At 40.1% G+C, this 21703-nt stretch overlaps 1 protein-coding gene across 1 annotated transcript in view; it reads right to left on the minus strand.

Moving 5' to 3' along the window:
- DSCAM (DS cell adhesion molecule) overlaps positions 1-21703 on the minus strand; it is a 732791-nt gene that overhangs the window by 22369 nt on the left and 688719 nt on the right. The window contains exons 28-30 of the mRNA XM_072807037.1: positions 12657-12687; positions 5493-5608; positions 1818-1967 (exon numbers count right to left, since the gene is read on the minus strand). Of these exons, the coding sequence (XP_072663138.1) occupies positions 1818-1967; positions 5493-5608; positions 12657-12687 (297 nt within the window). The remainder of the gene's footprint in view (positions 1-1817; positions 1968-5492; positions 5609-12656; positions 12688-21703) is intronic.

A 21703-nucleotide genomic window follows, 5' to 3' on the forward strand; every position in this document is an offset into this window, starting at 1 on the left:
TGATCATGCAGTTGGGAGGTTCCCAGGGCTTTGGTCTAACTATTCCCTCTCCCCTATTTAAGGCTGGCCTTTTTGCATCTCTCTGCCAGTTGAACATTGAAAAGGAGGTAGGAATGCTTGCTTGTTTTACTTGGCAGAAAAAAGTTATGTGCTGTGAGTGTGGCAAGGTTGAGAGGTCCTGTCCCACTGCACTAAAGGGCAGGGACATAAAACCTAACAACTGGGGAAGTATTTGTCAGTGAGGGCTCCAGACAATCAGCATCAGAATTCCCCACAATGCTTGTTTACAATGCAGGTTCCTGGGGCTCTTCCCTAGGCCAAGTGAATCAGAACCTCTGGGGATGGAACCCTGGATGGGTGTTTTGAACAGACATCCTGAGTGATCCTGATGCACATGAAAGTCTGCGAACTACTACCTGGATATCTGTCCTCTGCCTCTTTCTTATTTTCCTGCTAATGTTTCCATGTTTCCTGGTGATGGGAGGAACTCTGAGGTCAAGGATCCATCCATTTCAGTCCCCCTGGGTCTACAGTCTTTCCTTCACTGAATAGCAATCAGTGGCTTAGAAACCCATCAATACAGTGTCCTGAAGTATCCAGAAGCTCAACCAGGCAGATGATGATGGGGAAACCAGTAGCTAGAGAGAATATCAAGGACCATGAAGCAGTTTCTAAGAGCAAGGCTCTTGCTCCAACACCCTTGTGAAAAGTTAACTCTCACTCATGGCTCGTTTGTATCTTCAGTGTATGCTAATGTCATCAAGGAAGGAAGGGGTTGAGGTTACACAAAAGCGAGAATAAAAGATTTCTTGAGCATACATTTTTTTCAAATGAATTTCAGTAACACTTGAAATTATTTTCCCTCAAATGACAATGTTATTAGGAATCAACTGGTTTGCTTCATAACGCTCGGTGCATTTCACAAGTGCCTTTTGAGTCAGAACTTATGAAAAACAGCTCCTAACGTTGTAATATTTTTCTAATTATAACACTCCGAGAATGTAAATTTTTGCAAAGCGGTTAGAGATTTAAAAGCTAGACATCAAAGCTTCCAAAAAGATAATAATCAGGACATCAATTTCTCAGTCTTTAAAGAGATTTAGAAACCATTTCAATTATGAAGAAATGAGAATATCTAATTAATAAGCTCTAGATACATATTAGGGGATTTAATTTCATTGCAGTAATTAATTCCCATATATTATGGATGCAGATATTAATAACCAAATCACACATAATCCCCAGATTAGCCAGGACTACAATTTTTCTCAAACAGCGTGTACAGGAGAAGAGCATAAGCTCCAAGGATGGACAGATCTATGACTAAATCTTGGCTTCACTACACATTGTGTGTGCGACTTTGTGCTGTTTACCTAACTTCTCTGAGAACCCATTTTTTTTTTAACCTGTAGAGGCTACATATCTTTTCAAACCTATTATAAGTAGGTATCTGGCAGGGTTGCCTTACAGATAACATACATGACATTACCTTTTTATCCTAATCCTGGCACAGAGTAGATACTCACTAAAGTCAATTACCTTCCTCTTTTCCTGAGTCATCCAAATTAAAAAAAAATACCTTGACCTGAAATTTCTAGCCCTTTCATAGTGAATCAATACCAAGGGCTTCAACTGACACAATTTTAATACCAGCTTAGCTCAAACACTAAAAACTCAATGTCCCAATGAAAGATCCTATCATATTGGCCCCTTAGGCACGGGGCCAATGAGCCCCACTTCTGTTTGATGGGGACAGAGCATCAGTGTTTTGTCAGCATTGATAACAGCCACACAGTTTGTGTTGTTTGACTACTTACTTGTTCCCGGTCGAGCGTCCGAAACATCTACCAGGGGGCCGGTGGCCTGTGACACCGACTGGTAGTGTACCGTGTGTGTCACTGTCAGGGACTTCTGTTTTGCTGCCTCCCCAAAGTCAGCATCCGTTAACAGGACCGTGGAGCGATCATCTGCAGAACAGTAGGAACACAGGCAACCAGACACGTTTACCCGCTTTCAATGGCTCCCTTGCCTTCTCTTCCCTAGGTCCCTGTGTTATTGTTGATTACAACAATTACGACTTCATCTAAAGAAGCAAGAACAACTAGAAATTCAAGCACTGTGTTAGAACCACTGTAGGATGCTGAAAGTAGATTATCTTTAATGGTTGGCTTTCAGAGCATGAATGAAAGAGAGTGACCACAGAGAGAGGTCTTCTCAAGAAGCAAATGCTGGGATGCCTGGGTGGCTCAGTGGTTGAGCATCTGCCTTCGGCTCAGGGCATGATCCTGGGGTCCCAGGATTGAGTCCTGCATCGGGCTCCCTGCATGGAGCCTGCTTCTCCTTCTGCCTGTGTCTCTGCCTCTCTCTCTCTCCTCTCTGTGTATTCTCATGAATAAATAAATAAAAATAAAAAAAAAAACAAATTCATAAAAAAGAAGCAAATGCTGATTTGGGGAGACTTGTTGCAGCTACCTGTTTATAATAGAGTTTGGGAATTCTGTGTTTGTCAAAAGCTCACCTGAGATGTCACCAGAGATGCCAGCATCACTCAGCGATGGGGCTGTCATTGCAAATAAGCTTGGTGTGCAGTACTAGAAAAGCTCTGCCACAGCTGTCTACACTTGAGTGGCTCTCATGCTGAACTTGGCAAATGTTTGGGGTTGGGGTGAAGGGAGGGGAAGAGGGAGCTGGTCTTCAGAGTTTATTGATTCTTCTATTTTAAAGGTTCTGAGGTACGTTCCTTTTCTTCCCACCTCTTCTGAGCTTTAATTACTCTAGAACATCCTTTAATTGATTTTTCAAAATGACTCACTTGTCAGATTTCCAAGCCCAATTGGCGTTTGAAGATTGGAGAAGCAGGAGCCTGGGTTCAGATGAATTTAGAGCATTTTAGTGCTTGGAAAGGAAGCACTTGGTTGAGCTGTGTGTCATTATTTGGTTGTCTCAAGGTTTTCATTACTTTGTTGTGATACTTTTCACACTTCCTTAAGAGCTTTTTTACTCCAAGGGAAACTTCCGTTAGGATATATGGATAGATTCATACATTTTCAAGCACCGCAGCCTGGGATGCTGTTCATATGAGTTTATCAGTCAGCCGGGACCACGTTACAGCGTGCCTTGACACGGAACGGTGATGTGAAAGTCATAAACAACACAGCTAGACTTCTGTGCCCAAAAAAGGCTCTGAACAGAATGAACCTTACAAAATCCAATTACTCAGGCTCTGGCAGGAGAGGAAAGCCTCTTGAAGTTAGAATAAAATTTCTTGGCAGAGAAATAGAGGAAAGACTGCCAAGGTGTCTGCTGGCATCCCAGCGTGTGATGCAGTGCGGGTTGCTACCGCAGCAGGAGCTGGGGTTCGGCCTGGGGGTCAGTCGCAGCCTTCGCTGGCCCCCAGATTGGGCGGCCTTTATGCAGAAACAGATTCTTACAATTGGACCTGGTATCCGAAGCCTGACACTGACGTGTTGTGGTTTCTAACATGTAGCCCCGCTGAGAGCACTCCAGATAATCTTTGGGGCTATGCTACGATCTGTGGGGCTAGGTCACAAATTTTTAATGGGAAATTTCAGGTGCCTGTCAGTTTGTGAGCTTAATCATTCATTCTGGCTAGAAACTAATGGCACTCTCATATTGCATTGTTTTAAAGCATCACATTTCTACTTCCCCCAAATTAGAAAATGCCATCGACCAGCTGTCAGGCATCACCAGGAGGTAAACGATTCCTGGTGATAGATGATCCTGTGTAGAATAAGATGCACCTTTGACTAAGGGCAGTGACTATGGACAGAGGATGGGCAGACCTTTCTCTGGTCTTAGGTCAACAACGACTACCTATTTATTTTAACCACTGGAGGTACAATGATGAACAAGCCTGATGAGGAATGTTTACTAAATGTTGAAACTATATTATAAGGGCAAATTATGTTTTTATTTTTGAAGTAGTATTTCAAAGGAAGTTTTGGTTTTAATGCCCAACCTATTGAGTTTAATAAAAGAGATGCCAGCTATACTACTGAAAGATAATGATTATTAAAAATGAAGCATGGTGTTTTTGTCCTGATGTGAGCCAGCTAATAAAATCTTGTATATTTTAGGAGTGAGCCCTCGGACAACACGGGTAGTATTTAACCGAATTTGGTTGATCGAGGGCCACACTGGGCTTGACCAACCTTCTCCAAGTGCTATTATGCTTGGACCAAATTTGAATCCAGCAAGACCATCCCAGGCCTTAGGACTTTGAAGCCTTTAAGTCAAGATGTCTCTGCTGTTCCATTAGAACATAATCATGCAGGGTGGGGGCAAGGAGCAATGCAGATGTTTTGCCAATTTGGCCATTTACCACTTTTTTTCTGGCAGGAGGTTTCTAGTTGCCAGTGTAGTTGCCAGAAGTTGGGTAGTTTTAGCCAAACCACAGGATAGGGTTGCCCTGGGACCAAGTGCCAGCAAACACCTTCCAGAACAAATGCAGAGCAAAGTTTGTAAAGGGCCAAATTGGCAACCTGCCTCAGATTCTGTTTCCATGGATACTGGAAAGCTGAGTGGTATTTCTAAGGTGAGGGCTTCTGGGAAGTAGCTTATTGATATGGAAGCAAGTGGTGACAGTTACAGGAAACTAAGCTGGTGGCTGGGTGGGGGCCCTACCTTGGTTCTGCTCTAGTCTATGTGACCTGCAAGCTATGTAACTTCTCAATGCCCCAATTACAAAGTAGTATCTTTTTCCTATGTTGCTTGGGTGGGTTGAATGAAATGATGCACATAATGTGCTTTAAAAAGTAGGTGACATTAAAGAGCCCTCAGTAAACATTAGCTATTCTTCTGATCATTATCACAATGGAAATATAAAGTATCTGATTCTGGAATAAATAGACCTGTGTCAGAAGGCAGTGTGGAATGGTGGATTTTGAATGGAAAGGGCTGAAAGGAATTAAGACAATGGGATTCTGGATAAACCAGCCAAAAAGCTCTCTGGGTAGAACAGGGATCTTGGTGTTTCCCAAAGCACTGCCAAGGAACCCATTCCAGGGTGTCTATAGGATGCTGGGGGATGCAGAAAAGGCAGCCCGTGCAAAGACACTTGTTTGTTAACTGCTAGGTAGAGTTTAAATGTTTGCTTTAATGAAGGCCTTTCTGGAGCTGAAGAAGAAAGCACTGAGTGGATTTCCAAGATGGGGCTTTAGTGTATGGCCCTTCTAGGTTTATTTGATTACAGGTGTTTGTTCTTTGGAGAGGCACCAATAATCTCCCCAGAAAAGATCCAGCATGGATCAAAGTTGGGGAACTCCTGTCTCAGGTGACCTTGGAGGTACATATAATTTCATTTTCCCCCCACCCCACATTTGCTGGTATTCATTATTCTCCTCAATAACAATTATCTACCTTCTACCTTTGCTTGTGTAGCACTCAAGATGTTCCCATGTCTAAAGGGGTTTGGGCTGAGAGGACATGGCTGTAGCAGCCACATTGTGTGAAGCCATAACAGGGTACCTTACCTATGGTCTCCATTGTGTCTCTCTCTTCAATCAAAAGCTGAGCCCTGGGTATGTCAATGTGCATTCTCAAGGTTTGTTGTTGCTTGCTCAAGGTATCCGAAGTCCGAGTATTCTTACTGGGAATAAAATAGAGGGGATGCATGAGCAAATGCAGTTCAGAGTCACATTATGCCAACACGTGCTTGTATATCAACTGGGTTTAGTACCTAATTATTTGAATGCCTTGTGAGCAGGCAAGGGGGAAAAAGCAATGAAGGAAAAGGGGAAAAGGAAAAGAAAAAATATTTTTCCTTCATTCAAATGATATTTACTAATATTAGGTTTCAGTAGTTAGTTGTGAGGTTCACAGAAAAAAATTGTCTATAGACATTGGTTCCATATTGATAGAACCTTTGGAATTTCCCCTTTTCTGTGTAAAGCTAAGTAAAACAAAAAAAAAAGTGGTTTCTAAACCCAACAACACTTTTGTTTGTCAGATATGAGATATTCCAGTGATGGCAAGGGAGGAAGCATGTGTGCTGGCTGCTAAATGGGTGGGGTTTCTACTAATGGATTTGTATTTATATCTGGTGTCATTTTATTTTTGTTCTGGTAACAAATCATAAACCTTGTTAACTTCCTTGACACTAGTTTATCCTGATATCACATTTTAGAATTAAAAGAAAAACCCAACTACTGTAAGAATTTGTGTACCAGAAAATTACTCTTAGAGCAAGCTGTCTTCTAGAAGTAAATGAAAATAGGTAGTAAAACGGCATGGGATCATCAAACTCAGTTACAGCTGATAGCAAATAAAAAAAATCTGTGTATTTCACAAAAACTCAAAAAAAGTCAATAAAGGCTTTAATTAGAAATCTACATTGCAGAAGTGATTGTTCAGTCTTTGCACAGTTGTAAGAACTTAGATGATTTCAAAATATGTACAGTTGACCCTTGAACATCAAGGGTTTGAACTGTATGGGTCCATTTACATGTGGATTTTCCTTGATAAATACAGTCTAGTACTGTAATATTTTCCCTTCCGTATGATCTTCTTTTTTTTCCCCGTATGATCTTAATAAGGTTTTCTTTTCTCTAGCTTATTATATTGTAAGAATACAGCATATAAATCATAGAATATGCAAAATATGTGTTCATTGATTGTTTATGTTAAGGGTCAGGCTTCTGGGCAACAGTATACTATTAGCAGTGGAATTTTGGGGAAATCAAAAGTTGCATGTGGATTTTCGACTGTATGTAGAGCTCAGTATCCTTAATGATTACATTGTTCAATGTAAGTTCTATTGTTCAAAGGTCAGCTTTATGTGAAAATAACTTCTAATGAGCAACAAAGATTCAGAATAATACATCAATGTGATAAACTATGGCATCCATAAATCCAGCTCAATAATTGACAAAATCTACTTTGAGAAAGATTTCTGGAGCCTACTTCACTCAATGATTTTCCTCTGTGTTTGTTACTTTTAGTAGAGAACAACAAAGAGGGTATCTATTCTGGATCTTAAATATTTTTCTTCCCAACTAAGCATTCACTAAGAGTCCTAGATCCTTTCTTGTTGATGAGGATTCATCTACTCTTGAACCCTGTAGCTGACAGAATGTTAATAATCTGAAGGTCAAGTTCACTCAAGAACCCCTGTAGATATTTGCATGTTGAAGTCTGTGTTAATATTCTGAATATTTTGTAATTGCCCTTCCTTCATTTGAGTATAAACAAAACAACCTACAAAAACAACAGCTTCTGAAAGGTGCACCATTCCTACTTAGGACTTGATCTTGAACCAGATTTCTTGCTCTGCAGATGAGTAACTGGGTTATGTAGCTAGATCATGCTAATTATGCAGAGCCCAAATTCAAACATTTGGCCTGAATTTTTCACATGAACTGCATACTTTAAAAAATTATTTACTTATCTATGTTTTCACTTTATTTGTGTGTGTTTTTTAAAGCAAAAATTCAAATACTTGTATAAAGTGAAGAACATTTTGGTGACTTGGGGGGCTGCAGTTATGTCATGTTTAGACAAGCTCTATTTCCTCAAAAACAGATGGGGAACTACTCCTCTGTGAGTATCTGAAAGGTCTGTTTAGAAACTCCACTAGGGACTTGAGCTTGTCCTTGCACCAAAAATAGAAATGTGAGCTAGTTCCTTCTGCTCATCATGAATAGTTATGAGGCAGTCAGCGGCTGCTCTATTAAACACTATGAACCCAAGTGCAAACTATACTTAACAATAAGGGGTCCACTGTCAAACTGACACAGGAAGCATGCTAAATAGCTACTGTGCACCACTGCCATTGGCATGAGGACTTAGAATATGATGGAACTTCATTAACAAAGGCAATGAAAGCTGGAGGTAAAACTTTACTTCCTCCTTGAAGGATTGCATGCTGTCAAGCCCTACAGTGGGAAGGCGAGAATGTGGCCCAACAAACCTTGAGATTCAGGAGCTAATTGTTCCCTTCTCCCTTGGAACTTGCTGTTCTCTTTGCTTAGAAGAAATGTTCCCTAGCCCTATCCCAGTGGCCATGTGACTGGCTCCCTCCCTTGCTTCAGGGCTTGATGCAGGTGGAGTCTTTTCAATGGAGCCAGGTTGGCCCAGCTATGGGCACTGCTGATGTTCCCCTCCCCATCCTCTGGTGAATTTTGTTTCCTCAGCACTTAATACTCAAGCATATGTTTAATGGACTTATCTTGTTTGTGATCGGTCTCTTCCACTGGAATAAGAATTATATAAGGAATAGTTCCTTCTGTTTTGTACCCTCTATATCCCTGGAATTAGAGCAGTATGTGACTGAAGTAGGAGCTAAATAAATATTTGTTAAAGCTTGTTGAATAAATCATGTTGTTTTGGGGGTACAGTGGTAGTGAGTGACATGTCCCAGAGGCACTAATACTCTTCTCATTTTAAAAGATTACTAGGTCTCAACTTTCTTAATGAGGCTGCCATATTCTATAATCTATTGTTATAGGAAGGCTGATTCTCTAAAATTATAACAATTGGTCATTAAAGCAGCAGCCAACCTTCAAAAAAAAAAACTAGTTGAAGAAACCTCTTTTGTGAAAAGGTTCTGTATATTTCACCATGCAAAATTGCATCTTTTATATGATATGGGAGCATGTTAAATATGTTAGTTATTATTGAAATATAATCTTCCGCCATCCATTTGCCATTTGGTTGTCTGATTATAATGACAGAGAGCTGACCCTCATTCACAGAGGATGGTATTTCCCAGCTTAGTCAATAAATTACTTGCAGTTGTTAAAACTCCTTAAAGTCTTAGTATTTTCTTAAGCTTTGTGGGGAGAAAAAACTAATGAAAAAGTGTGTACACTATCTACCTTCCGAAATGTGCTATGAAGCATTCTATAAGTTCAGAATAATTGTAGGGTTATCAGGACCATATTTCATTATAATAGCTGAGTGGGTTTTTTTTCTATATGTCTAAAGATATGAACATCAAAAAAAGCTAAACTTATCTAAATTCTCAATTTGACCCTTCTTCATCCTTTTCCACTTATAGCTAGCTCTAAATAATATTAGTCTTTGGATATTAACCATGCATTGGCTAGTGCCTTAAAGCAGGCTAGTTTTACTCTTATATAGCTGGTATATTTTTAAAAATTATTTTCACCTAATCATAAAAAAGGAAAATCCTTTCTATCTGGTCATGGTGAGTGAGGTCTCTTTCTCTCTCTCTCTCTCTGTGGGGGGTGATTTGCTTGGGTAAGATAGATGAGTGGGCAGAAGCACGAAGCCCAGCGAAGGGAGATGACACCGTGTGGGGGTACCCTGGCACCAGCTTATCTGTGTTTGTCCTACAGTAGCATCTGCCTTTCTGGCCCTAGAACAGCTAATCCCAGTAAAGTATGCAGATACTTTTTTGTGGAATGTGGTTGGAAAATAACGTTACCTTCACCAAGATCACAGAATGATAAATCTAGGAACAATTTCAAATTATTATTTTTAAATGAGAAAAGTAGGGGAGTGCTTGGGTGGTTTAGCTGCTTAAGCACCTGACTCTTGATATCAGCTCCGGTCATGATCTCAGGATTCTGAGATCAAGCCCCCATCAGTCTCTGTACTTAGCATGGAGTCTGCTTAAGACACTCTCTCCTCCCTTGGCCCCTGATCCCACTCAGGCTCGAGAGCGTGCAATCTCTCTTTCAAAAATAAGTAAATAAATCTAAAAAAAAATGAGAAAAGTAGGGAATACAGAGGGAAAATGACTTGCCCAAGATCACAAAACCAGCTGGGGGCAACTTGAAGCCTACAACATAGACTTGCAGTTCTCTATGCTCTTACTGCACCAGGCTGCTAAGTCCTCAACTTCCCTTGCAAGCAGCAGCGAAGGTGAGAGATAGTGGTTCTGTAGCCTTCTCTGTACCAGTGGATATATGACTTGCCTAGGTTTTCCAAGCCACATTTGAAATATGGTTGGCCCTTAGATCTCCAGGAAGGTGACAGAGTCTTTGGTTGTTAGGCTTTGTTAACCAAACTCAGATTGAACTGACCCTTCATGATTAAAAGCATTGCTTTTATTTCTAAATTAATCCATAAAAATCCACCTATTTGAGAAGTTTGGAAATTCTCTTCCTTTTCAATCACTGTATCCTCTGGAGGAAAACCACCTCAACTACCTTAAGTGGGAGTAATTACTAGCTTTAATGTTCCTAATTTCATGTTGGCAACTGTTAACCTCAAATACCACTATTAATGCCTGCTTTCCTCAACAGGTGGTTTTTCAAGCACAGTGATTGGCCTATTAATGTAGAAGATATTTTTGATGTCTCGCTTGGGGCTAATGAGAAGGGGGAGGGATGCATTCTAGGACATCAGAGAAGCTAATAGAACTCATCCTAACCGAACAAATGTTGAATATGTCGGAAAACACAGATTCCAGTGTCACGAGCTTTGAGCAGAGGCATAATCTCTGAAGGAAGTAGCCAGAAGATCTCTGAGATGGCTGCGGGACCCAGGCTGGGTACAAACCAGTGAAGCAGACTGGAGTGGGGATGGGGATGGTGACTTTTTATACAGAGCAAAAAAACCTACCATTTACTTTGATGTGGATGGAACTGGAGGGTATTATGCTGAGTGAAATAAGTCAGTCAGAGAAAGACAATTATCATATGGTTTCACTCATGTGCGGAATATAAGAAAGAGTGTAGAGGACCATAAAGAGGGAGAGGAAACTGAATGGGAAAAAATCAGAGAAGGAGCCAAACCATGAGAGACTCTTAATTCTGGAGTTGCTGAAGGAGCGATGGGTGGGGAGATGGGGTAACTGGGTGATGACATTAAGGAGGGCATGTGATGGGATGAGCACTGGGTGTTCATCACACAACTGTGAATTATTGAAAACTACATCTGAAACTAATGATGTACTATATATTGGTTAAATGAATTTAAATTAAAAAAAATTCACACCCAGTCTAAAGGGAGCACTTCATGTAGCTCCAGACAGCCATAATCTCTAGACTGTGCTCAGTACGGTCAGAGCATTTTCAAGAGAAGAAAGCAAGCCACAATCTTATATGAAATCTCTTGATTTCATGAATCATATGAATTCATATTTTTAAGTCAACATTAGAAAATTCATTTTGTTTCGAAGTTATTATAAATTGAAAGACTCTGGTTTGTTTTTTGTTTTCTAAATATTTGCCAGATTTGCTCTGCACAGGTGCACATGTGTCTGGATACCTTCCATGACCACAGAAATGTCCTAATACTTGCTTAGCAAATAAGTACAGATTTGCATTAGAGCATGGATTCAATCTTCTATAAAAATATAGATTTTTATATTCTTCTCATGCAAGTTTGACCTAGAAGGATGTGGCTAAGTTCCTATTATGGAAGATATATTTTACAGGCCATTTGCATTTCTGAGTTCTCTCTTGGCTAGATTCCTGCTACCAGCTATTCGACACTTGGAAAGCATCCCAAATTCAACATGACCCATACAAGTCTTTTCATTTCCATCAACATTCCCTTTTCCCTGTCCTCCAAAAAAAAAAAAATAATAATAATAAAAGTCTGTACCCTGCATCTACCCTCCTAATTCCTAATCCTAGCAAATGACACTTATGTTTATTTAATTGCTCACTCCAAATTTTTTAGAGTAATCTTGAGTTCTCCATATCCATTACTTATAGTACACATAGTTTTAACACATACTATTGCAAACAAAGATGTCCGTGGAAAATGTAATTCATGGGCCAATGGCAATTGATCTCTGTCTTAGGTCTTCAAAGATACTGGTGATATGGGTTATGGGCTCTTTGTGAATAATAAATGAGCACCAATTTTATATGCAAAGATGGGGAAGGAAGTTAAATCCAACTGTGGTGGGGTGGGGAGTAGGCCCCATACCCATCTTCTTTTTCCCCTACAGTAAATATCCTAAAATGGCAATACTGTCAGGATTCTTGACATTTATCTTAATCTGATTTCCAGACTCTGATTATCCTTTTTCACTTCTGGTTTAATCATTACAATATAAAAGGCTTAAACTGCAAATACTGAGGTGTCTTCTACAGCCTTGAAAATACACTTACTCATTCAACTACCACAACTTACTTATTCATCTACTATAGTTCTGGTATTTTTAACATGAGGACAACATATCAGGCTATGACCTCTAAGACCAGACAGTGAATAGATAATTGTAGCAGAAATTGGTGAGTGCTCTAGTGGAGGGGTGCTCAGGATGCCATGGCTGCTGAGGACAAGGGGAATCTTTCTTGATCATCCCATCTCTTTGGAAGGGCACAGTGCACAATGCATTTCCTTTTCAGGTTTTCTTTTCACTTGCCTAACTCTGCTAAAGTGGAAGTCTCAACCTCAAAAGTGGTATATTTGGGTGGAAACAAAACCAAAGCTATTTACTTATAATGTGCTTTTGTATTCCCAGCTTTATGGGAAACATTCCACTGGTTGAGTCTGATCGACAAGAAAACAATCTATGGCATGTACAGAAGTATATTATTTGCTATCTATATATCCTATTAGGCATAACATGGATATTTGGTACACAGAATGAAATTTATGTGTCAAAAATAAAATGTGCTATCAATTTCAGACAATCATTTAAAAAAACATCAAAGCAAGTTGGAAATTATCCTTTTAAACATGATATATAAGATAGTAGGTTTTGTTCTTACCTCATGAGCATTTCAGCTAAACTCTTTGCATCTGGGGAAAAAAAGTTAATATTAGTACATGATAAACAACTCATTAACATTCACTTAGGCATTTATGACCAATATTCTACAGAGTCAGATGACAATAACCACTTTAAAATGTAACTATCATTCCACATATCACTACTAATAACCAAAAGTTTAGTGGATTCCTTATTTCTTCTACACATATGTATGTGATATTCATGCAATAATGTTGTATATATGCAATCATATGTCATATATATATATATATATATATATATATATGGTGTGTGTGTGTGTGTGTGTGTGTGCATATATATATTACAAAAAGAGCATAACTCTCTGGGACCATAACATTTATCAGACATCTGTTAAAGTCTTCTTACAGTGTATTTATTTGCCAATTTTTGAAAACCCAATTTTATTTTCAGTAGTCAGAAAATTAACATTTTGAAAGTAGTTTATTTATGTAGTATATATTCTACTTGTTTTATCAAAATATCAAAATTTAAAAACTTATGACACATAGATGACTTTAAGAAAGCATTATTACAGAGCTCTGAGTCCCCTAGGTTGATCAAAGAATTGTATAAATGACATATCATTGTGTCTTGAAACTCAGATGCTTGTTTCAAACCCCAAAGTAAAAATTTTCTTTATATTTTTTTTTGTCTCTGAAAACATTGTTTATCAAGTCTTGGTTACCACTCCTGACAAAAGAAATTCTGCCTAAAAATGATGTAGAAAAGAAGTCTACATTTTTGGTGACATTGCTTTGAAATTCTCATCTCCCTTAAAACATAATTTGTTTTTCTTTTTACACATTTTGTCCTGGCAAAAAAAAAAAATGAATGTTTTTTTTTCTTAGAATACAAAAGCCTTCTTCTTGCTTCCCCCCCTCCCCACACTGCTTTCTAAAAAAATCTAGATGTTAAATGTAGTATTCAATGAACAGAAATTTCTGGAAATGGATTCAGCTATGTGGCTGGCTCTATAGTGGAGAAAAGAGTATGTTGAAGCATTTTCATCTCATCTTTCATCTTTTAGAGGCTGACATTTAAGTGCAATCATTGTCAAGCCGGGGAGCAGCATGGTATTATTGAGGTGCTTGGGCAGTCACAGGGATAACCACCCATGGGCTGGCATCTCTGTAAGCCGAAGTTCAGTTATTCAAATCAGCCACTCCAGCTCCTACTGGTAACCTCACACATTCTGTGCACAGATGGGTTCAGTCTGGGAAACGAAAACAGCTCCTTTCTACCCCACTCATATGGTGAAGCAAAGAAAGCAAAACAACATTTAACTTCCTAGTTCATGTCTTTCTCTCCAAAGACCAAGCAGATATGAATTTCTTCTCTTCCTGAATGATTTAACACTTGCAAAGTAAATATATATATAAAGTCAAAAGCGTGGGATTAATTAGCTCTATGTAACAGCCAAGCAGTGGCTAACTCAACGGTCTAAAAAAGAGGGGGAAATTTAAGGAGTACACACTGTACTTCAGCTCATGATTGGAAGGTAACTCAGTCCCCAATGTCTTCAGAATGGACCTGGTTTCCTCGTTTTGCTCATTATCATCACACTTTTTCTGTTCCTGAAGTCAGCACAGTTTTCTGTTCTGTGATTTTTTTTTTCATATCCATGTGCTAAGGAATTGTGGCATCCAACAAGTGAGAACAGAGTTCCCCTCAAATATCGGCATGCTCTAACAGCAAGTTCTTTTCATCTACAATTAGCAGGCATCTTTGCTGTGGTTAAGCTGGTCTACAGCTGTGGGCACCCTGAACCATTTTGGTCCACACTTCCCTATGCTTATCATCTTACAATAGATCCTTTTCTCTTTCTATCTAGTTACTATGTCCTCCTCCTGATGTCATCTGAAATTGTGAGAAAAATGATATTAATTGAAATTCACTTCTGTGAATTCTCCTTTGAGAATCGCTGGTGGAGTTTTACAGCACAAGTGGCACCAGGGACTGTGTGTGAATGTCTTCTGGGAGCAGACACAAGGTGGGCTGCAGTCACAATGGAACATGTACTAGGAATCTGGATTGTGCCAGTCTCTACCTGGGAATTATTATGTCTTCTTTCAGAAATCAGGAAATTGGGACCCAGATATGTTCAGTAATTTCTTACAGCTGAGCAGGAATTCATAACCAATGTCAGTTGGTTCAAACTTCTTTTCCATTACTACTTTTAAGGTTCTGTATACATAGAGTGGGATTTGTGTCATAACTTCAGGGACATAGGGGTACAGACACCTGGTACCTGCTGACTGAGGGAGATGATCCCAGGATCACCTGTTTCAGGCTGAGTCAATCTGGGAAATATCCAAGACTGCCCTCACCTTAAAAGGAGCATGGGACTTGGAGAGCATAGACTCCAATGGTAAGAGAGCTCCATGACACAAAATTAGTGTGTCCTGTAATTTGAGCTCCTTTAGGAAGTATGGAGTAGGTCAGTTTGACTGGAGAGAGGTTTCCAGGAAAGGTTGTGAATTAGGGTTGGTCAAGGCATACAGAGCTAAGAAGGTGTGACTTTGGGTTACTGGCCATAATATGGACCAAGAGGAGAGGAGGAGGGCAGAGGTAGTGGTGGGTGGGTGTAGGTGCTGTGTACTAGCATCAATCCATCCGGAGTACATGGAATGGGGGCTGGGGACAAGGAGTTGGTGGTGAAGGTGAGAGGCTGGGATGGTTGGCTGCAGTGAACAGGGGGACAGAGAGTGTTTGATGCTATAACAGATTGATGGTATCTGCAAGAATCAGGACCCACTGGGTATGGAGGGTCTGAAGGGAGTCCAGAAAAATGACAAGATTTAGGATATTCAGGGCTGGGTATGGTAACACAAATGACAGGAGTCTGGAAGGACACAGAAGCAGCAATGTGGGTGGAGCCAAGGTGCTTGGCTTCAAACCTACTGCGGTACTCCACCATATTAATATAGGCTGGGGGACATGAGGTGAGGCTGTTCAAGGCAGATTTGGAATCAAGTTTAAGAGAGATGTCAGGACTGAGATGGGGTCCAGGGTCTTCTTCATATTCATGTAGGGACAGTGAAAAGAGATGACAAAATTTCGGATATACTTTTGTTTAGTGGTGAGAAGAAAATCTGGGGCAAGTGAAGAACATTTTTAAAATCATGAAATCATAGAATCTTAAGAGCATTAAAGACTCTTCAAATCATCCCTGCAGTAAATGTTTGTCTCCATGCTACAGTGTCTTGGGCAGATGTTAAAATGAGCTGGGCTACTTAGCACTCTGGGGAGAGGGGGGTCCATGCTGTCGCTACCACATAGCACCTCTCACTCTCAGGTCTGATTTGATGTCAAGTCTGTTGATATGTCACCTCAACACGTCCCCATGGGACCTTTGCTTTTTTCTTTCTCCTCAGTTCGAATCAAATTACCAGGCAGCAGCCCCCTCCCTGGCCTCCCCACCTCCAATGTGTCAGTCCTGTAAGTGACATCCACCTGCGGGAAGGGTGATGGATCTGAAACACACCCCTCACTGTGTCACAACTGTGCTTTGAAACTCTCGGAGGGACCTCCCTGCCAACAGGACTCAGCACAAAGCAAGAGCCTGCTCATGCTGGTCCCAAGCTGTCTTTCCAGCCCTCCTGCCCCTCATGTCTTGCCTCCAGCCCTCTCTGAGGTTCTTGCTATTGCATTCTCTGTAGACCCCATGATATGGCTCCTTTGTCGCTTCAGTGTACGCAGATGCGACTTGCCCTGTGCACTCTCCCAAGCCCCGCCAGGTGAAGTTGGTGCTTTGGTTCTCTGGACTTCGCACACCTCTGCACAGCATCCAGCATACCCTTTCCCACTTCCCATGGTGGTTTCCTGTCCCCATGTCCTCTCTCCACTGACCTGAGTCATCTGCCTCCCCAGCTTCAGCCCAATCTCTGCTCCATATGGAGGTCGCACAAGCTTTTCTTGGGGATACATTTAATTGTGGGAAACATCTCTCTGCTCTTGTGCTGAAATCCCTTGCTGTAATTTCTACCTGGACATAACGAGGACACCTGGAGTCATTCATAGGCCATGAGAATATCTCCATGCAGCTGCCTGCCACCTGTTTCTTTTCCAAGTTGAAGTTTCTAATTTTCTCAATCCCTCCTCAGATGGCATAATTTCTAGGTAATTCTCTATCTGGGACTCTTCTATGAAAGACCTGTGATTTCTTATTGTCCTTTATTAAATGAGGCCGAGCACAGAAACTGGTCATTTTTTGATATTCTCTTTCTTGCACACCCGTGAGGACACAATGCTCATTATGTGTGTTGTAAATGAATTTTTACAACTTATATAGAAGATCTTACAGTTTTCCCTATTACATTTTATCTCTTTGGTTCCAGCCTTTCAAAAGCTCTTCAAATTTGGATTCTTCCCACTAATACATTAGCTTTCACCCTTGGAGTTGTGCCACTTCCAAAATGGCTCAGCCTGCTCTGACTTTAGCCTCAGCCTGGTATCCCATAATCAGTCAGCCCTGTCCAAAGGGAAGTGAGATTTGTCTGGGCCTTTGCTCATCCCTATAATTTCCCGATTGCTGGCAAAGCATCCTTTCTATAACCTAAACTACTTTATCTCAATCTGTAACTTCTAGAATTTATTGTTTTTGAAAATGGGTATGGAGTGTAACTATTTTCCTATACCTTTGATTGTTCAAAGATTATCCACAATTATTTTTGGGATTATATCCAGAACATCTTTGTCCAGAATCCTAAGACATCATCATTTGGGGTCTAGGAACCAGTACCATGTGATATCCTTCCTAATATTTCCTGTGGCGGGGAAACAAAATCTTCCCCTTTAGTGTATTATCGTAGCATTTATTGGTGCCCATAGTATGGTGCTTATCATTTAGAATTTGTGTAATAGTTAGTTGTAAATATGCCTTCCTCCTCACTAGCAAGATATCAGAACTATTATTTTATGCGACATCCCATCTTTTGCTCCCATAATGACTGGAACATAGTAGGCTTTGAAAGAATAAGTAAATTTAAATGATCAAGGGCTCTGGTTATTTTCTTAAGCTCTTCCTTCCTTCCTTCCTTCCTTCCTTCCTTCCTTCCTTCCTTCCTTCCTTCCTTCCATCCTCCCTTCTTTCCTTCTATCCCTGCTTTCTTTCCCTCCCTCCCTCTCTCCCCTCTCCTATCCTCCTTCCTGCTCCCTCTCTGTCCTTTCCTTCCGTTTTTATAATTCTTGTTCCACATTTTATGATTTGAATAGCACTTCTCCTGGTGCACATCAAAGCAAAGCAGACATTGAGTCGTTCTTTCTACCTGCCATCTGTTAATATGAGAACATCATCTCAAGGCTTGTTCTTGCTAAACAGCCTCTTGGGTTGCCTGTCACATTTTTTTCCCCACAAATTTCAGCTCAATCTGAGATTTAGACTTTGTGACACCTTTCCTAAAGCCCTTTGCTACACCTACATATACATCCCTGGCTCTGTGTTTCCCCGTTAATCTTGGGAGTGATAGAGAAATAGTGCCAGGATATTTGGAAAGAAGGGGTTTCAAAAAATAACATTTGCTAACACACTGAATTGTAAAGTGTCCTAGAAAATGGTAACTGGAAGGAGAATTTGGTGATCAGAAGGTAACTGGTCATCTGCCTTCAGGAGAGCATTTGGTGGGTGGGGGTGGAAGTGAGACTGTGAGGATTCAGGAGCCAGTGAGAACTGATGCAGCTGAGTATGGAAGTCTTTCAATAATCCAGTGAGGAGAAGCAGTAGAGAAAAGGGTGGTAGGTAGAAAATATGCAAACAAGAAAGAATCTATATTTTTTAATATTATGGGGAAGGTAGATATATCAAATATAGAGATAAAAATGAATAAACCAAACATTTTCCATTGGAAAAAAATAAAATTATGAAGTAGTTATTGATTCTGTGTTAATATATTCTTCTGACTCCATGCTTCATTGACAACCCTTTCAAAGCCAACAATATTGATGGGATGTCCTGTTTCTTTATCTGGGAGTCCCAAGTCTTAGGCAGTTTCATGGAAAGAGAACAGGGTATGGCAGCAGTGATCAGAGCTCTTTCTCTAGCCTTGTCTTGATATGTGATTTTTGGACAAGTTCCCTTAAGGTTTCATGTCAGCAAAATAGGGTATAATATATATCAAGTTTATAATCTACCTGTTTGCATGGCTATGGAGAGACTAAGACAAGGCAGCATAGAGTAAAGCATTATGAAAGACAAGGGCAGTGCAAAAGTAGAAGATATGAGTCCTCTGTTGATTAGTGCATGATACAGTGGGCTCTTGGGAAGAGGCACCCCTGTTGGGTAACTAATATTATAGCGTGGTCTCGCCCAGTTCCCATGTTCTTTTTGTAGATCACTTCCCATCCTGGAAGAGTCTCATCCACCAGGCAGTGCTATCACGGTGTGTCAGGGGAGCACAAGGCAAATCTCAAGAACAGCAGCTGTGCCAACTGAGAATCTGAGCTGTTTCCCATTTTGCGTGCCCAAATGTTTCATTAAAAAAGAGAAATCTCATTCATAGCCACATGACTACACTTTCATTTCTGAAGTTTCTAGTTAGGTAAAATGGAATATGTTTAGGTTAATACTTCTGTTGGGCAGCTACCTGCACATACCCACAAAAACAAACGAACGAACAAACAAACAAAAAAACAGTTTGGGAGTAGCAGATTTTGCCTAGCTTTACTATCTATCAAGTGTTCTTTGCAAGCTGCCTCACAACAATCCCTGCTTTTCTGTGGAATTGAAATGGGACTCGTAAAGTAGCTATTTTTGTGAGGGTTATGAGCCTGCATTTATGTTTTTACCAGATGACAAATAGGACTTCCAATCATCAGCATGCTATGAAAGCTGATCCGAAAACTATGACTAAATAAATAGTCAAAAAAGAAAATCTATAACCTTATCCAGGAGTCCAGAAGTCACATTTTGCTTGTAATCATGCCCTGATTTTTCTGAGAAAATCTGAGAAAACTGCAAGTACAAATATGGACCAAGTAGAACACCCAGGCAGGGCAAAGCACCAGGGCTGACGCCAACTCTCTCCCTCCGGACTCTTTGTCCTCACTCTTTGTCCTTTGCTCCACTGGCTGCCCTTGGCTTGGCCCTGCCACCATCCTAATGTTCCTTTGCTCTCCACTCTTTGATATGGAGGCCACTTTTACTCAATCCTTCCATTGCAAATTTGGAATTTTAAAAGAATAGTTTTATTAAGAAATTAAGGTTTGAAAAAGAAAAAAAAGGAGGGAAGGAAAGAGGAAGGGAAAGAAGGAAAGAAAGAAGGAAGGAAACAAAGTATAGAAATGAAGTTTCAGAGCATATGCTTATGATCTCCTATTGGAGGAGATCCACAACTGGGCATTTATTAGCTTAATTAAGAAGTCTCTACACTATTCTTCCTTTAGATTATTAAAAACCAAGCTAATATTTAGTCCTACAAATAAGGAAAGCTTTTAGCTCATTTGCAGAAGAGATGAATGGATGTTAGAGCTCAGTAGATGATGATCATCCCTCATAGCCTGCCCCTTCTTCTGTGCCCTTGTAGAACCATGAGGCCACATACTCTCTGGGAATGGCCTTCTGTAACTGATTTGTTTTTATAATATTAACACATTTCAAAGCATGCTTAAAATAACCTTGCTTCTGTTCACGGGAAGAAAGGCATTTTGCCACAGAAGCATGGTCAAATTTTATATCATCCATTGATTTTTATCTTTAGCTTATTTGAAGTGCCAGAAGTAGCTTTTAGGCTTGGCATGCCAGTTGACCCAACTGGCTGGTGCCAACATTGCACCTTCTTGGGTAGACTCACACTAAAGAAGGAAGTTTTTAGTGATACTGGCATTGATTACTTGACATGGGAATCAAATTTTGTGGTTTTTATAAGGTTGGGGCTCCTGAGATCATGGACCCAGCCAGGGATTTGTTCTGTAACCTTGCACTTTAAAGGATTTAGAAGTGGAGAAAAATCAGGGCATGATTACAAGCAAAATGTGACTTCTGGACTCCTGGATAAGGTTATAGATTTTTTAAAAAACATACCACTTGCAGACAATTTAGACTTTAGGAGGTCGCTATGCTCTAAAATTAGTAAAGTTCTCAGGAAGGAAGAAATATAAGTTGCTAAATTGCTTGAGTCTCATATTCTTTCCTTCCTTCTTTTCTTCTTTCCTCCCTCCCTCCTTCCCTCCCTCCTTTTTCCTTCTTTTCTTAATTTTTACATAAAAGAATGTTATGTTATATTCACCTAACTAGATTGCTTGTCTACATGGTAAAACATATCTTGCTTATAAACATTTAGTAGTTTCTAGCAATCAAACAAGGTCAACAATACGAAATTGACCTTAAATAGCAACTCTAACAGTATCCATTAGAACCCTCACAATGTTTTTCTATAATCCAAATTTTATTTCCAGTTTTGATCCTCATTGGTGGTTGTTCAAGCAACATTGACATATTATTAGAAAGGTCCTTATTTGGGGCAATAAAAATATTGTATGAAGCAACTCTTCCTGTTGAATCTGTAAATATATTTGAACTCATTTTAATCCAGGCACAGGATCTGTATCTTATGTGGGTCAGGTTGTAACTAGGTGATTCTACTGCTGAGTTCTGTTTAATAGGTAGGCACCTACTACATTAAGCTCTGGCTACAGTTTTCCTCTATGAGTGAGTTGTAAACACTTTTTTGTCATTAACTAACATTTTGGGGGCTCTGCTGGACTACAAGAGAAAGATGTTTTGGGGGCAAGATTTGGCCTTGTGTGGAGGTTCCTCAAAGAGTTAAAACTAGAACTGCCCTACAACCCAGGAATTGCATTGCTGGGGATTTACCCCAAAGAAACAGATGCAGTGAAACAGCAGGATGCCTGCACCCCAATGTTTATAGCAGCAAAGTCCACAATAGCCAAACTGTGGAAGGAGCCTCGATGTCCCTCAACAGATGGATAAAGAAGATGTGGTCTATGTATACAGTGGAATATTCCTCAGCCATTAGAAATGACAAATACCCACCATTTGCTTTGACGTGGATAGAACTGGAGGGTATT

Source organism: Canis lupus, chromosome 30 (genome assembly GCF_048164855.1).
Source record: "Canis lupus baileyi chromosome 30, mCanLup2.hap1, whole genome shotgun sequence".
Lineage (NCBI taxonomy): Eukaryota > Metazoa > Chordata > Mammalia > Carnivora > Canidae > Canis > Canis lupus.